General features: G+C 31.5%; 4 protein-coding genes and 2 long non-coding RNA genes across 14 annotated transcripts in view; 2 read left to right on the forward strand and 4 right to left on the reverse strand.

The window, feature by feature from the left end:
• Positions 1 to 2,634, reverse strand: part of LOC126864373 (protein bicaudal C) — a 30,265-nt gene extending 27,631 nt beyond the window's left edge. For all 4 annotated transcript variants that reach the window (XM_050615632.1, XM_050615626.1, XM_050615627.1 and 1 more), the window contains exon 1: positions 2,487 to 2,634. The gene's annotated coding sequence lies outside the window, so the exon portion shown is untranslated. The remainder of the gene's footprint in view (positions 1 to 2,486) is intronic.
• LOC126864383 (phosphatidylinositol 3,4,5-trisphosphate 3-phosphatase and dual-specificity protein phosphatase PTEN) overlaps positions 1 to 6,146 on the reverse strand; it is a 7,438-nt gene extending 1,292 nt beyond the window's left edge. Inside the window, exons 1-8 of one of the 4 annotated variants that reach the window (XM_050615679.1) lie at positions 5,984 to 6,146; positions 4,222 to 4,426; positions 3,996 to 4,125; positions 3,628 to 3,906; positions 3,414 to 3,559; positions 3,172 to 3,335; positions 2,813 to 3,094; positions 1 to 2,673 (exon numbers count right to left, since the gene is read on the reverse strand). The exon at positions 1 to 2,673 is cut by the window's left edge and continues 1,292 nt beyond it. In XM_050615679.1, coding sequence (XP_050471636.1) covers positions 2,275 to 2,673; positions 2,813 to 3,094; positions 3,172 to 3,335; positions 3,414 to 3,559; positions 3,628 to 3,906; positions 3,996 to 4,125; positions 4,222 to 4,327 — 1,506 coding nt within the window. In that variant the 5' untranslated portion in view covers positions 4,328 to 4,426; positions 5,984 to 6,146 and the 3' untranslated portion in view covers positions 1 to 2,274. The other 3 variants (XM_050615678.1, XM_050615677.1, XM_050615676.1) reach the window with 3 other exon arrangements.
• A 774-nt stretch (positions 6,147 to 6,920) lies between these two features.
• Positions 6,921 to 9,194, reverse strand: LOC126864388 (outer mitochondrial transmembrane helix translocase). Its single transcript, XM_050615689.1, has 6 exons — positions 8,792 to 9,194; positions 8,420 to 8,662; positions 8,160 to 8,361; positions 7,882 to 8,078; positions 7,569 to 7,747; positions 6,921 to 7,483 (listed from the first exon to the last, which is right to left on the reverse strand). The coding sequence occupies exons 1-6, from the start codon at positions 8,945 to 8,947 to the stop codon at positions 7,333 to 7,335; spliced, it is 1,128 nt and encodes a 375-aa protein (XP_050471646.1). The 5' UTR covers positions 8,948 to 9,194; the 3' UTR covers positions 6,921 to 7,332.
• A 194-nt stretch (positions 9,195 to 9,388) lies between these two features.
• On the forward strand, positions 9,389 to 14,226 carry LOC126864398 (uncharacterized). 3 transcript variants are annotated; one of them, XR_007689155.1, is made up of 3 exons: positions 9,389 to 10,335; positions 10,479 to 12,045; positions 12,141 to 14,226. It is a non-coding gene; the product is annotated as an uncharacterized LOC126864398 (long non-coding RNA). The 3 variants fall into 3 exon arrangements; XR_007689156.1 differs by having other exon boundaries at positions 9,389 to 9,531; positions 9,705 to 12,045; XR_007689154.1 differs by having other exon boundaries at positions 9,389 to 12,045.
• A 370-nt stretch (positions 14,227 to 14,596) lies between these two features.
• On the reverse strand, positions 14,597 to 15,999 carry LOC126864396 (uncharacterized). The gene is made up of 3 exons (XM_050615705.1): positions 15,824 to 15,999; positions 15,303 to 15,488; positions 14,597 to 15,153 (listed from the first exon to the last, which is right to left on the reverse strand). Exons 1-3 carry the CDS (start codon positions 15,879 to 15,881, stop codon positions 14,936 to 14,938), a joined length of 462 nt encoding a protein of 153 aa, XP_050471662.1. The 5' UTR covers positions 15,882 to 15,999; the 3' UTR covers positions 14,597 to 14,935.
• Positions 16,000 to 16,137: 138 nt separating this feature from the next.
• Positions 16,138 to 17,115, forward strand: LOC126864400 (uncharacterized). Its single transcript, XR_007689161.1, has 2 exons — positions 16,138 to 16,625; positions 16,722 to 17,115. It is a non-coding gene; the product is annotated as an uncharacterized LOC126864400 (long non-coding RNA).
• Positions 17,116 to 17,856: the final 741 nt, after the last annotated feature.

The raw sequence follows: 17,856 nt of genomic DNA on the forward strand, positions 1-17,856 counted from the left end.
AATTTAGAGGTAATAGGTAAGTAGGAAATGAAAACGGAGCGAATAGAGTCTCATAAGGAAACTTTGTGTACGTATCAAGTAACAACTTTCAATACTAATTTATTTATCGACAATTTATTGCTACCTAACAGTATACGTATCCGCTTCGTAATCATATCCATATACGCTTGAATTATGACTGCGTAGCTGTACGAAAATCTGTAAAACCTATATTTATATATATATATATATATATATATTTATAAATATATTTATATTTATATTTATATATATATATATATATATATATATATATATATATATATATATATATATATATATATATATATGTATATGTATATCTAATAGAAAAATAATTAATTAGTAAAATCAGTATTAGATCGTTTTCAAATTCATTTTGCAATGTATGCAATTTTTTGCATGCCATTTCGCAAGTCTTATTCTCGTAAATTTATTACGACATATATATATTTAATTTGTATGTAACTATTATTATTCGTACCACAAATTTGTAACTCAATACACAATTTCCGAATCGATATTCGATACGGACGACATTTCAATGGTTGCACTATAATTCAACAAACGTAAAATATCAGTTTTAAGACCGCTTCTTTAAAACTGAATTTTACGAGGTTTCGCTAAATATTTCTGTGTACAATTGTCGCGAATTTTTCGTGTAACTTTGTACCCATAAAAAAAAATAATTTAAAAAACAGCAAACGAATAGAAAGAAAAAATAATAAAACACTTCTCTCAAACTACATGTAATTATGTAAAAGAAAGAAGTTAATATCCTTAAGGTAACGTTATTCGATTAGGTAATTTTTGAATATTTGCACACGATATAATCCTAGTACCGCAGTAACAAAGATTCACACACGATAATTTACTCGATAGAACACGATAACTTAATTGAAATTAGATGTATCTTGTCATCGATATGAAAATCGTGTTTGCAAGATATCAAGAATTACAACTTTAAAAAATTGCACAGCCTGTTAATCTATAACATATTTCTATTACAAAATTGAAAGAATTAAATTTTCTGTACATTTGTTATCTTACAAATTTTGGCTACATCCTTCTACTCAAATCTATGCGAATTAGTTTTGCTATTTCCAAAATGTTTTAACGATCATCACATTGTATAAGGCAATCAGGATACATTTAAGTTATTTATCTGTTTCATAATGCCACGTCGAATACAAGTACAAACGGTAAAATGTTACGATTACAAATTGTCGCGCTTCTTACTCCCGTACTTATTGCATTAGTCAATTATTTTCTATAAGTTGGCTTTGTCATACAATTACAAAACAAATACTAGTTTCGTACATAGTACGTGATTACATAATTGCATAAACGCAAAAGACGGCACTTTCTCTTCAACACTAAGAATTCTCTTATTTGTTTGTTTGTGTGTATGTGCGTGGGCACGCGTGCGCGCGTGTGCGTATGTACATATGTATATTCACACACATACATCAAATTTTACTACTTCGGACAGTTAAAATAAACAGTCATCGAAACAAAATACTTCAGGAAATCTAATGAAAAATAGATGGAACGTACATGGTAGTCATAATAGAGATTAATTTTTTTTCAATAATTTTTAATAATAAATATCCAATAATTTCTATTCAGAAAAAAGATCGTAATCTTGAATCTTGAATACTGAAACATCTTAATATTTTGCAAACAATATCTGCTATGCAAAAATATACAATATCTTAATTTGCAGTTCTTTTATTTCAGGACATTCGATGGAATCTACTTAGTATCAACTATCTCAGATATATTATCAATATCAAAAGCTTTTGTTAAACAGATGTAGAATCAATAACTTTGATTAATTATAACTTTAGAACTACAATAAAACATTAAACATTCATTCGATAAATGTTATCTTACCGAAGGAATAGTATCGAAATATTCTGATATTCTACTGACTTCATAAAAATTCTCTGCCAAAGTATTTTTTAAGTCTTCTTATCTTTCAAAACTGATCAACCTAAATCTTTCTATAGACACATATTATTGTTCATTATCAGAGGACATTAGATAAAATCGATGCATTTAAGAACTTATCGAATGCTAATTTTTCATGCTAGCATAACAAAAAGAAACTAATAGCACGATCTGGTTTCACATAAAGTTATTGTAAAGCTCGAATGCCAGTTCAGAGAACTCAGCGTTTAAGTACAAGATACGATAAATATATGTATATATACATATGTACGTGTATGTACATATACAAATATATATTTCTTTTTATGTGTCTAACGTGGCCGAACGTATGAGAGCTGAAGAACGTTTCGCATTGCCAGTGCTTTGCCGATGACTACTTCTACTTTTATCCCCATGCGAGAGTAAACCTTTTGCAGTTTCTCTGAGACTAGCTCTTTGGTGGATACTAACGTGTGTACGGCTACTGCTGTGTGTAAGAGGATGGTGATTCACCACCAGAGATGCAGAAGACTCACCAGATTCCCCATCTTCATCTCCCGTCGTATCACCAGTTGTGTCGCATTCACTGCTATCCGCTTCGCTTGATTCGCTCGGGGTATCTTGTCCTCCCATTCCTATTTGTATACCCTCTCCTGTTCTATTTGTTGTCGCTGATACAGTTTGTGATATATTACCACCCATCCGATGCATAAATAAGCTAACCTACAACAACGTTAAATCAGTTAGAATAAAATGATTGTTCGTAGAATAAAATTCGGATGAATATAATAAATACATATAAAACGCGTCAAATGTGTGTGATTAATTTACTCATCAAACGTGATCAATTATATGTACTTACTTTAAAATCAGCGCTATACACTTTGTGATGTTTATCCTTGTGTGCGTCATCCAGACCCCATTTATCTATACTTAAAACAAGAGTAGGTGGCATAGGTCCGAGACTAGCTAAGGATCCGGCTCTGGGTTTCATGTGCGACATAACCACTGGTAATTCCATAGTTGCACCATCGCAACTCAATGCCCTAGTTGAACGCTCAACTGGTAACTCTCCATTATCGTATTCCGGCGATAAGTAGTCTCGTACGAAGAATGTATTGAACCAAAAATGAAACAATTTTTCCTAGGTACAGAGCGAACGAATTGATTAAGTATGTTATGAGAAATTATGAATCTCATTAATTTTATCTGAATAGGTACCTTTCGCTTCATTTTTGGTCTATTAAAGAAATCCACTCGTATATCTCCTGTCAATGCTATGCTGTGTTTTAAAGGGATGCTGACTGTGTGCATTCCTTTTCGTACTTCTACTATATCAGAGCTAAATATTTTTTTCTTAGATTCAGATATTACGCAATGCAAATCTAAAATACAAAAACTGTATGTAATCATATTTTACATCTAATTTTTTCAATGCATCCTCAATAGCTCATTATTCTTACATCCTTGACCTCCATGAAAAATAGGTGCTGGATCCAATTGTATTTTTCGTAACAACAATGTAACCGGTTGATAATCTAGTCCTTCTTGTACAAGAGTAGCATAATAATCCACATACCTCCTCTGTGAAGGTATTGTTACCCCCTTCCTGAATAATAAACAATACTAATAAAACAATTGTTCATACATAAGAAGAACAAAAGATAATATAATCACCTATCGTGTGTTCTTTTATTTCCATAGTAATTAAGGGCTTCTGTGGCAGTGGGAAATTGTTTAGTATGAAGAAGGTAACAACACACCATTACACCCGTCCGACCTTTACCAGCCTTACAGTGTACGACAGCTACATTTTCCTGATGACGAGAAAGCCATTCGTGCACGTCTTCGCAAAATGGTCTGATTTGATCCAACATTGGTGGATTATGATCATCAAACGCATATGTAGCTACCCTTTGTTTAAATTTCTTAAAATCATAAGATCTCTCTGAACATCTGAAAGATATAATTGTTTTAAAATTTATTTCTTGATCCTTTGATAAAAGAAACAAAAATAAGCATAAAAGAGTGTTTGAAATGCTTACAGATTGTAAATCTTATAATGATCTTTATGCCTAGATTCCAACAGTTTAACAACATCATCTATGTGATTCCTATACACTCCTTCTAACTTTTCAGCTGGAAATCCCATTGCTATTAAGTTATCTCTTATATCTGTTGTTAACACACCATGGTTAAGGAATGTAGAAACAAAAATATCAATACATATTACAATACAAATTACGCTGATAATTGCGAAAAAAAGGATACATGTGAGATCAAGGTCAAACCCATCTTCTGTGAAACGCCTACGACGTTTGCTCACCATTCCCTTGATACGGTTGGTCATCTTCATATTACTGATAGTGTTGGACATACTTGGCTGACTGAATTTTAAATCTCCTCCTTCAGTTCCAATAATTTCAGTCTCCACTTCTTCTTGATAACAAAATGACAAGATTGCCCATGACCATTGCTAGAGAAAAATGACAAAATGTTGGTGCTAAACCGTTAATTATAATTATAACAGATGTAACATATGTATATACATCTATACATTTGGTTCGTATCTTTAGAACAAGATTAAGAAATGCATTATACAAACACTGACAAGTAATACAAAAATCAAGATGACAGAATACAAAAAAAGGATAAAAGATAAACCTATATTTGAACGTAAATGGTAGATATAGAACCGTTAATAACATACTCGCATAAATACTGTGAACTTAATCTTCATACAATCGTTGACAAAATCAGAAGTACAGTCAATAAAAAGCATTTTCAGAGTTTTACAAAGTAACGATTATAGTCTCATGTTTTTTATGATAAATTAAAATCGTACATGAATGCGGTAAGAAAAACTGACACTTGGAACATGGCGAAAAAGAAAGAAAAGAAATGATAAACGATAAACATTCGCGATTTATGGTCATTTAGTTACAAGTTCGTTATCAAAAGAACATTACTCGCAAGAAAACGCCGTGTAGAAGCGTCGATGAAAAGTTAGGTTAAGCACCGTTTATAATACATCACAGAGGCCACTTAACACCGCGGTACATTTTCACGCCAGTTTCACCGATACATTGTCCATCTTCTCTTTAATTTAATGTTCACATATCGTTTATAGGAGACTTGCATCAGATTTTAAAGAAATCGTTCGAGATACCATATTACTTTTGAAAAGTAAAAAAACAATCTTTTCTCGCATGTAACGTAAAATTCACTCCAGTCCTTTCGGAGCATGTTCAACTACGATCTAGCGGCACTCCCAGTTACGGTGAATTTCTAAAGAATAAAGTTAGCATCGATAAAAATCTCTCGAGTGCTCCGTGGAATCCGTTGATCTAATTGCTTTATAATCGACAAGTTTTGTCTAATCACACCAATAAATGTATAAACTGGTTCAGAAGTTTCCGTTCACAGAAGAATCACGTTTTGATGGCGTAATCGTGTCATCGTGTCAAAGTAGTAATATGAACTCAAACCACATTCTATCACGAAAATAAAGTGGTTTTTGGACAAAGAATTTATACAGATGTAATAAACGCACATATTCATGAATACGACCGTGAGGAACAACACAATGTCTATGTTGCATCCTCAATTTGCCAACATGGATAGACACGCACACGCGATACGGACACTCACCACTAACGCATAAGATCATGCATCGCGGTTGTTGCGGAATGGTTGTCCACTCTGCGAACGAACCGTCGTGATGTTACGCAGGATTTTACAGACGATCGTACCGGGATCCGATTGGAATCGTCGTTTTTTCTTTTCTCTTTATCTCCATCTTTTCGTTAAATCGTTAACGAAGGTCAGGCGGAAAAATGAAGAAAAAGTCCAACTTAATTAACGAACAGAAGTTTTCTTTGTAACATCCATTTTAAACACAGTTTACATCTTATGAGAAATGTAAAATCTCCCTCAGCCACCTTTGTCACTAGAAGCGCCATTCACAACGACGCGTTCATATCGCGTTTACTTGCGCTTCTCCCTGCAATGCTTAATAACAGCATTTATGTACCTTTTCTTTTAAGAAAATATTCTCCTTTCTCGTCTATTCTCGGCGTTTCACCGGTATTACTGCCGTATCTTACCGAAAGAAGAAGAAAGGAACAGGGTAAAGGCTCACAGAGGCTTTGTCATCCTAGAAGTTTCATCCCGGAAACTTTTGCTGCTCTTCTCTGAAATACTCCGTCGGTATCCTTTTTTTTGCGCATGCGTTTTTTCTATTCCTTCTTTTTTTTATATTTATGCTTTCTTTTTATCAAATATTTCTATTAAACTACAAAGATTATTTCTCTAAACATTTTATGAATGCCGATTCCTCACACTTAAAATCATATTTTATTAATATTATTAATTTTTTCTTCTTTGTACTACAAATGCTGATTAAAAGTTATTGTAATCTTTAACCAAATGCCATATACATATACATAGAAACAAACTATTTAATATATGAAACTATAATTCTTTCTTTTCGGTATTTCATAAATTTGCATTGTCTTTTACACAAAATTATTTTCGAACAGTGTTAATTTTTCTATACACATACTGTTAAGTTTGGTTATAGTCTCCATCTCAAGTTTAAATTATTTGTGCATTAGATATAATAATTTCTTTATCGCTGCTAATTTTGTTTTTATCAATTGCGAAGACGCGATTAATAATAATATTCGAAATATCTGCTTATTTATGAACAAGAATTATGAATTCTTATCTGTACACTGATAAATACAAAAGCTTATACATTTAAGTAACAATCAATTAACAAATTAATTTACATAACAATAATGAAGATATATCCATATTAATATTTCTTATATTAATCGAAATCACGTATATACACTTAAATGCACTGTTATGCACGGACATATTTAGAAACTACCAATATGATTAATTTTAATTCACTAACTAATAAAAAAGAAATTAAAATAGAATTAAATTAAAATGGCAAAATATAAATGTTGAAAAATTCAGTGACTTTTAATCAAATTGCGTGTGAAGAAAGTATAGGCTTTTTTACATCATCTTTGTATCATAAACCTTATTAAACCAATGTGTTGTACGCAGTATAATAATTTAAATTAGACTCAAATTTTTTCGTCTTGAAATATGTAGGTTAATAATTTTATCAAACGTAATTTTATATTATATACATGGTTATGCATATATACATTCTTCTTTCACGCGCTCTATTCCTTTTAGTGTAAATAATTATTTACCAATTATGAAATTTTGCAGTAAGGTAAACATTTTTTTACACACATTTGGATATTTGAAAAGGAGAAATATTACTATAAAATTGTTTCCCTAACTTTTTTTTTTAAATAAAAGAATTTTAAAGTAGATTGATATATTATAATATCTTGTTTAGTCTATATCAGATTTAAGAGCACTAAGAGTACCCGTATGTATTTTAGATGTTTTTATTTTTTTGTACGATGTGAGAAGATCTTCCATTGTTATAGGTCGTACTGCATCATGATATTCCTCATCGTCAGTACTGGTAGTACTTGCCTCTCTGCAATACAAAAAAAGTTAATTATGCGTTTTAATATTAACTCTTACATATATTCTTAAAGTAATGATTAAACATAAATATTAACTGTGTATGAGTTCGCAAATAATCTCGAACACGATAAATCGACGCATTTCTGCAAAGTTCTTGCAGATCTGATCCAGAAAAGCTTTCCGTTATTTTCGCCAGTTTTGCTATATCCACATTTTCAGCTACTGGTTCATGATCTAAGATCAGTTTCAGAAGTTGCATTCGTTGTTGCTCATTCTGAAATATATATCATTATATATATAAGAACTGTATGTTACATATGCAGTAAATATGCAGTATTTCATACATGAATATGTGATATATATGCAAGAACACACGATTTTTTATCAATTTGTATAAATTTTATTTACTGGCAAACCAATGTGGAAAGTAGCTGGCATACGTCTAAGAATAGCTCTGTCTAAATCTTGTGGTCTGTTAGTAGCACCCATTATTATAACAGTGCAAGAAGAATCTGTAATTAATCCATCCCAAAGAGACATAAATTGTGCCTTCATCATTGCTGTTGCTTCATGATCTTGTGAATTACGTGCTCTTAAAAATGAATCTATGAAAAAATCCACAGAATATTTTACAACATTGATGATAGCACAAAATACATTATGATACATTCTTCTTTCTCACTAACCTATCTCATCAATAAAGATTATACATGGTTGAAGTTTCACAGCTAATGAAAATACAGCTGCAGTTAATTTTTGACTTTCACCATACCATTTATCAGTTAGAATGCTTACATCTAAATTAATAAAACATGTTTTAGTCTCTTTAGCAGTTGCTTTGGCAATCATTGTTTTACCACAACCTGGTGGCCCATGCAACAACACACCCTAAAATTAAAATACAGATTATAATATATAAATCATTTAACAATATAGAATCATATACCTTTGGTGCTTGTGTTAATTGAGAGTCTTCAAATAATTCCTTTCTTTGTATAGGCAGTATTACAGTTTCCTTGAGTTCTTGTATAACATGTTCAAGGCCTGCAATATTTTCCCATGAAACTCGAATATCTTTAGGATCTACTATATGATTAGCTATCATCATTTCATAATCTGTCAACTGATCCATATCTACTGTCCACAGTAGGTTATCAGTTTTGGCCAATTTTCGTAACTGTTCTTGTGCCTATAGAACATTTAAATCACACTTTTTCATAGAAAATATATAAAAAATTAAGATTACCTTTCTAATATATAGAGAACAAAGGTTATGTAAGACTTAATTTTTGAAAATATTAAATGATTAATGTATAACCTTTTTTCTGGCTTTTTTCTTTGCATTGTTCGTAGGATCAAGTTGATTCATAATCCATTTCATACTGAAAAATCCAAAAGCCGCAATAAACGATATTCTTGCCACAAGTACAAATACTTCCGATCGCGTGTATCCAACTCCATCCGCAATATTCATTGTATATGATAGTCTATTTCAATTTTAACAGCAAATACTTTTGTCCGTGTAATAACTTCTAACCTTTCTTCACCAATATCACATGCCACTTTAACACTGATCAAACTTCGAACTTGAACATTTGCAAAGAAAAGAGTGGTTGTATACAACAAAGCGAGAGAGAAGCGCAAGACATGCGCAAATTATGAAAAAATCCAACAATTTTAATATAAAATTCCCCACAATTCACAATAATCAGAATTACCAATATACAGCGTCACTACTTGGGAGTCAATAGCTGCAGTCACAGCAATCAGGTTTTGTTTATATCTACTCTTTCGTCTCATTGGACAAACTATAGCAGAGTGGAAATGAAAGTGCTCACGCTTATGATTCCCTAGCTAGTGCTGCACCATATGGACGATACTGAACGGTAATTCACGTTAGCATATGCAAGAACCTATAAGTTAGAGATCTATCTTGTTTAATTCTACGCTACAAGAACCTTTTAATTGTACGGTTAGATGGAAAAATTTATATCTACTTTTCTATTCGAGATGGACAAGTATAAGAATCACAAAAATCGCGCAATAATTAGATTAATTGTAAGTTGCCTAAGAAAGAGAAATTAATTGTTTACTATATTGTAGCGGCTAACTACGCTAACAAAGAAGAAATTGTCGTGTAAACGGCTAGCACGGTTTATGACTGAAAATCTATTTTTGAGAAAGCCATGATTTCCAAGAAAGAACATTTCATAAGGCATGATTCTTTAAAGTTTTTCAGTACGGCCTCAATAGCAAATTGGTGGTGTCACAAACCCGTTTCGTCACCAACATCTCCTAGTAACAATACTCCCACCAAACGTGCTGCTGAAAATACGCGAAGTTTCCACGGAGAAAAAATAGTCAGATGGAGTATACTCCATTGCGTATAGATGTAACCATTTTCAGTAAAAGTTAAATGTTAGAAGCTGACCTATATTGAACACGTCTCTGATCTACCTTACAATATTTTTGTTAGAGAAAACAAGAGAATATTCCCTTTCAACCGATAATGGATCAGTAGAATAATTCAATAATTTTAATATGTTTTCTATACACCATTCAGACATTAACATTAACATTAACATTAACCCTTGGCACTCGGCATGCCAATTATATTGGCATGAATATTTTTTAAGGCACTTTGCCGGTTTTACAGCATAGAGTTGAGCAGAAGCGCTGTTCTTTTGTTTAAGAGCAGGCAAAAACTGTTATGTCGTTGAAGAAAGGGCCTTCACAAGATTGCGGGAAAGCCCTTTGAGGGACTGCTGCTTTATAATGTACACGTCCCTCCAGAATCATCAGATCCGCCGCATGTGACCCATGTTAATAGAAACAACAAATAGATCTGGACCTTTCCGATGGGTGAGTCATGCATCATAATGATATAAATTATTTACTATTTATGATTGAAATTTGCTGTCTGTTATTTATTTGTATATGTATTAAATTTATTTGTTTGTAAATTGGAATGTTTGATGATTAAATAGATACAAACTATTTTTCAGATGGTTAAATAATAGTAAAAAACAAGAAAATGTTTTAGATATGTTGAAAAACATAAATAAAATCATTAAATTTTAGTTTTCCGTCAAATATTAACAACCAAATATGTGTACTTTTCATCATTATGATACTAAGTGCTTAATGTTAATTATGTATTTATTGTTTATTCTTTTTTTGTTATTCGTCATTCGAATAAATTTTGGTTGCTAATCGTAACAAGTTTACAAACTGACAAGCAGAAACAATAGCGTAGCGATCAACCGTTTGTGGTATGGACTACGATGCGGTTAGGGCTTGATGGGCCTTTGTGACATCGCCGAAAAATTGCTCACGAGGCATCTCCATGCTAGTCCGTGCTAAATCGGCCTTCAAGGCACTTGAACATGGCTTCAGTGGAAACGGTCCCATATATTTGTATGAAACCAATTTTTCAAATAATTTTCCAGTTTAGCTGGTCTATAGGAACGGTTCCATATAAATACATTGGAGCAAATTGTTTCATTTTTGATTGTTAATGGATCTTTAGCTTAAGGCTTACATTTGTTTAATAGGTGATAAAAATAGACACGAACATGATATACCATAGCATACTAGCCCATTGTTCTTTCTATTTTTCTCGTGTCATTACATATTGTTATTTATAATGTTAAGCATTTAAACAAAAGGCGGTCTTTGGATACAATCTCAGGTAAGCAATCTATTAAGCATATCTGCGTTAAATTATCAATCTCAAGATGTATTATAAGCCTTCATAGATTAAATCTATAGATTAAGAGAATTATAGATAGATTCAGAGAATTAATAAGCTTTACTCAGTAATGAAAGTAAGATGGATAAATATCATAGAAAAAAAATGTGTGATGACCTCAAATCTTATGTACAGTTAGTTTATACTTTTGTTTTTATCATTTTTATAAACAAATACGAAAGTAAAACAGATATATCGCGCCAAAAATATTACTCGCAAACTATCAACTACTAAAATTACTACTAAAATGAAATTTAGGTTTTCTTATAATAAAAATATTATCGCAAGGAAAATAAATTTAATTTCAAATCTAAAAATTGTTAAATCTATTGTGTATAAAGAATTTTATTAAAATTATTGTACAATTGCACTAATCCGTTGTTGTTTGAAAGGAAGGATTTGCTTTTATTTTCTAAAAAAAAATATTATAAATGATTAATTTCTCATTCTTAGACAACTAAATTTAATTATTACGCGATTTTGTTATTCTCATACTTATCTATCTCAGATAGAAAAGTAGATATGAACTTTTCCGTAAAACCGTGTAATTAAATAGGTTCTTCTAGCGTGGAACTAAATAGGCTCTTGTTTACTCTAGTGTGGAACCAATCAGAGCAGATCCCTAACATCGAAATTAAATAGTTAGATTCTTGTATATGCTGGCGTGCAATCAAACAGGAAAGATTTCTTCTCCGGTTATAGTTCCTAACACATTGGTTTCTAGCTAAGGTTGCCTACCTGAAATATAATATCTAGTTGTTTTTTTTTTACATAACTAGTAAATTTTGCTTAAACCAGCGAAATACTATTATTCGTTTTATGTTTTTCCTGGAGGTTAATTACCGACTCTTTTTTAATTTCATTCTCTGTTATATGAAAAAATTTTACAAAATCTGCTTAATTCGAAATAAGATAGCAATATTGAATTTCGGGAATTCCTTTCAATACCTATTGACGTTCTACTTTTTTAATTATATTTTAAAATATATGAATTTGCATGAAAATTCGCAGTATAGTTACCAACTTTCATATCTAAAATATAACATCTGAGTTTGCACTGCAATCAATGTGAGATATATATAAGTGCTTCTGACAGTGCTGAAAATTAACAATTTTAATTTACTGTTTTGTCAAACCACCAGAAATATAAATAAATAAATAAATTCTTGACATCAAAAGATAAAGTTGCAATAATGTTTATGGGTCTTGCTGTTACAAAAAATTGTGTGAATACAGAACATGTAGAAGAATTTATAGATTTTCATATTAAATATTCATTTTATTTCATTCTAAGTATATTCTGATTGTACTTGTGGAAATAATAGAAATGGAAATATTTTAACTCATATTATAATATTAATTATGACATATTTCTTATTTTAGTTTTCCCAATTCTGCAAAAAAATCATTTTGATGTTTGATTTTAATAAAGAAGCAGATATTATTTTACAATTTCAAACAGGTACAATTGCAAATAGCCTTTCTGCAGACAACATTATATTAAGGGACCGACACGCCGAGGAGGATCTGGATCTCCTTAGACTTGCACAACGGCCCAGGGGATAGCATTGAGACGGATGGTCCCTCCCAATGCCCGAACTAACCAAGGAACGACTCCCTCAGACAGGAGAAGACGCAGCAGTGCTCCAGCAGTAATTCGAAAGAGGTTCTGGGGCATCCCAGCCGAGTGTCAAGTGGTCCACCTTGGGGTTTTAGTCGGTAAAGTCCGACACTACCTATACTACACTTCCCAGAAGAGCAGGCGGCGGGAGTGTCCATGAGGATTTCCCCACGTATAAAAAAAACAACATTATATTAATTATAATATAAACATATATTTTAATTTCATTATACAAATTAATATACATAATTTAGTTTTATAATCTTATTATTTTAAATCAAAGTCAATTATTTCAACAATTCTTAAAATTAATGAAATCTTTGTTAGACATGTGCATGAGATTTCATCTATTAGACTGTCTATTTTTATAATACATTATTATGGATCATTGTTGAATTTATCGTATTATTAATAAAGATTAATAATCAACACATAACATTTGATAAGGCCACATCAAATTTGAAATTTTATGTACCAGCACCAGCAAAACCATTTTCATGTTATAGTTACTTGGTAAAAAAGTATCAATTGCTTCAAATGTAAAAATAAGAAGAAATTATGAAGCAAGGAATCATTCATATGTATTATATTGCAGGTAATCAAAAGTTTCAGACAAAAACTAACTGGGTCGTTAGAACTAATGGGAATTTGGTGCAAGTCGGTTTATTCTAGAACAGCAAGTAATAAAAATTGTTCTTGTACCGTGAACGACCAAGGTTGCTCGTTAGTATTTTCGGAAGTAAGTAAATTTTTATTTTTTTGTTATTTTCCTAATATCTGATAAAATTTTTGAGATTCGCCTTGATCGCTGTAATAAAAATAAAATCCTATAGCAGAGTGTGAGTATTAATATAGCGTAAGGCAGCCAGCAACCAATATTGACGCATGCACTGCCACAAATGTACAATTGTATCCAAAATTCACTGTAGTAGTAGCGACTGTATTTTGCAAATATCTCGGAAATTAAGGCTGACCGCCAGTAATATGTATAAAAAGAGATCGTTCTTAATCATGCCCTCCATCACATATTAAAAAATCATCGAAATCGATGAGGTTTTCTTTTATACATTTTCCGTAACTTTTTGTAATACATACATTGATTTTTCCTGCATTATTGTTTCAAAATTCCTCAAAATTCAGATTTTAAAATAATTATACTTCTCGAAGCCGTTGCGAATGTGCATGCAATTTTCTAAAAGATTATAACAAAAAATTCAAAACTATGTAATAACTTTCTTTTATATTTATATATTGCAAAAATATTTATTTTTAAACAAATTACTACCTTTTTTAAACTTTCCTTCGAATTTTTATTTTTGTTAACAACTCTTTAAATAAATAATAAAATAAGTATTTAAGTAATAAAAAATAAAAATAAGTATTTTAGAATCTTTTGAGATTTTTTGGAAGTCAGAAGAATAGTAAGAAGGTTAATTATAGATGACTCAGATTGCCCATGGAAGATGCAAAAAATATGCTTGCTCACGGAGGGTTAAGTACTAACATCTAATAAAGTTTTATAAGATATCTTAAATTATAATACTTTAATAATTTTACTTAGCTATGAAATATTTTATACAGCAGAACCTCAATTATCCAAACATGTTTCCCATGTAAACAGTTCACTCTTCTACATAAATTTTTGTTAGCTGTCAATATTATCACTGACGAAAAGGTCTAAGAGCAATTTATGTAAAGAGAAAGATTGAAAGAAAGATACAGATTCAGAAGAAATTATATTACTAACAAAGTTGATTTATACCAACAATGTTGTTTATTGCATGTAATTATACAGCAGCTTTGAATATTACTGTAGATTATTTACACTTAATTAAATACAAAATTGTAGGCTGAATTTAATACAAAAATGTACGATAAAAATTGACTTGCTTACCTTATAAAATTATGAAATACATATTAATCATATAAATTTATGTAATAATTGAAAACGGACGGATTCTGATATAATTCTGGACGGATTCCTTTCATTTATTAAAATAAGGCTACTTTTTATATGATACTGTTACGTTTGTAACCAACCATTCGAATCTCCCTTATTCTTGGTGATGTTATCTTAGTATTCTATATTGTCATCTTAAAGAGAATATAATAATCGAAATAGCAAGACTCAATAAAATGATTATTGAAAATGACGATAAAGTTGATGCCGTATTGCAAGAATTTTCAGAACAGGAACATTCTTCCCAATATACACCATTTTCATACACTCCCCAGTTACAAACACCCGTGACTCCGGTACTGGCAACGGAAGAACATCGACGGATCACTTGTCGCCATCTACCGTCCCCTTCGAAAATTGATCAAAATAATAAACAATGAGAACTAGATTAGCAATGAAATTATCAAATGGATGTAGTAGTAAGCGCACCACGTGTTTTAACTTGTTGAGAAGAGCTAAATATGTAGTAATACAAAATTTAGAAGAAGTAAACTTACAAATAAAACCACGAGGGCTTTGACGTGTTATTTTAACACAGAAAGTGCCAGGCATGTATGACTCTTCGCTGTTACATTCTACAGCGATATTTTTGTCTTTATCAAATTTTTCATACGCTCCACACAAATCTTCGCCTTTAGGGTCGGTGTCACTACTACATTGATAACAACGAATCGCTTGAGTGCCTAAAATTTATTTAAACGAACTAAAAAATCGATCGAAACATAGTAATAACTAGACTGCGAAATTTTCTGCAGTAATAAAGATTTTGAAAGTGACAAATTGCAAAGAATGTGCATACTACGAAGAAATATATAAAATGTTCAAAGTATAATGTTTTTTTTATAATACTTGGTATAACAACCTTGTACTGAGGCTATACCTTTTTAACTATATTTTCAAAAATATAAATTTACACAAAACTCCGCAGTTTATTCATAACCTTAAAATGAACGAACCGATTCTTTATGTAAAATAAAATATGCCAAAGTAATTTTTATTCGAAAACATGTACACTTACCTACCACTGAGAATAAAAGTAACAAATTAACACTCGCGATCACATTTTTTACAATCATTTTGAGATATTTTTGGAAGAATAGTTACTTATTCATGGGCGTTGGTTAGTATAAGCATTGACTAAATACAGACAGATAGATCTAACATTTTGTGGGACTTCGTGTCATATGTTCTGAAATACCGATCGTGTAAAAAAGTATAGGTTTTGTTTTGGCACCGACGAGGTAATTTATTGCAGCATGTTGTCATTCAGTTATGCCAATGATGCCATCTACGGTTTAGAGCGGTAAGTACATATTATATTCAATCCAACTGCCGAAGTCGATAAAATCAAATTCCGCTTTTGTTATACATCCATATATACACTTCTTCAACGGCCTTCGTGTTTTAGTTCGTGCTACTATAAAAGAGGGCGATAAGTGGTAAGCGATAGAGAAACAGAAAATTAACCTAACCTATAGATTTATATAGAGTAAATCATACCGATAAACGGTGAGTGATAATTCATCGCTCAGCTGTGTGGCTTATTCCGTATAAATCTATAGGTTTGATTTATTTTCTGTCGCTCAACCGTCGCTTGTTTTGCCGCTCTGCCGCTCAACGCTTGCCGCTTATTGTTTTTCCGTATAATCATAGTCTTAGACACGTAGGAACTACCGGGTACTAAGTACCTATAAGATCACCGAAGTCAAGATACATTGGGCATGGTTAGCCCGAAATGTACTGTTGTTGAGAGAAAGAGAAAGAGAAAAAGAAAAATTGGAATTTTTGTTTCTAACGATAAAGGCAAAAAACTGAACATTGTAAAATAAATAAACATACACATGTATATGTAATATATATACATATGTATGTTTAACTATTAAGGCACCAAATTTTAACTAATTATATATTTTTAGAGAGGCACGCGCTATAAAATCTCGGATTTTTATGGAAGATATATTAGATACTTTAAAACAGAGTTAAGGAATATTTGTGTATAAACACTGACTATAAGGAATCAAATAGATGATCGGAAACATAGACAGTGGCCTGGAAGTTCCATCTTAATTCAGACCTAGTCTTAGTTTTAAAGAAATGGGAAGAAACGAGACCTAAAAATTCTAAGAGACATACGTATATTCAAAATTCGTCAGCGAAAGTTCCCCTTTGAGAGAGAGAATCATTTATGATTCAGTTTCAGTATGTTACAAGACAGTTTCAATATGTATCAACATAAACAAAAAAAAAAAAAAAAAAAAAAAAAAAAAAAAAAAAAAAAAAAAAAAAAAAAAAAAAAAAAAATGAAAAGAATTTATTTTGCTAACTATTGAGTAATAACTCGCTTTATAAGCATTAAAGATTAAAGCATTGGAGATGGCGACATCGCGTGGCGATGGGATTCAGTCATGATACCGACAGAAAATCACTTTTATTCAGTGCATACGTCTTAACAAATGAATACGAATGCCCATTGAATGACATTGAGGAAAACACGAATGATTCCCTATCGTACATCGGAATATTCGTCCTTTAATCATGGAAGAAAGAAAATTTAAGAGCTATCAGACGCACCCGAAACATTTTACGCGTTACGCGTTTTCTTTTTGTTTCGAAATATAGATAATGTTCTAACGATTATTATCGACGAGAACGATATGTCGCGATAAAGATAAATATTTTCCAAAATCACGAATACGGAATTGGCGTATACGAAAGAATATCGTAGCGTATAACATGGAAAAAATTCATCGATCAAGATGTAAATGCATATTCGCAGACAAAGATCTACTCGATAGATTTGCAAAGATCCTTGGTTGGCAAGACTTTAATGGAAACGCGGCCTTTGAAAACTATAGGCATCGGAATATCCGTGCAGATGCAGCGTCAGAGAGTGGTCCCGTCTATGTTGAGACACGAGAACGCTTTTCCGGTGACACGTAAATAAAAGTTGGAAGGTAAAGCGGTTGGAAGTAAAACTAGCCTAGATCGAGGACTGAGGGGTAGTAATGCGAAGAAGAGGAAAGAAAGTCAGGAGAAGAGGAAAAATCGTTC

The sequence above is a fragment of the Bombus huntii genome, chromosome 4 (genome assembly GCF_024542735.1).
Source record: "Bombus huntii isolate Logan2020A chromosome 4, iyBomHunt1.1, whole genome shotgun sequence".
NCBI lineage: Eukaryota > Metazoa > Arthropoda > Insecta > Hymenoptera > Apidae > Bombus > Bombus huntii.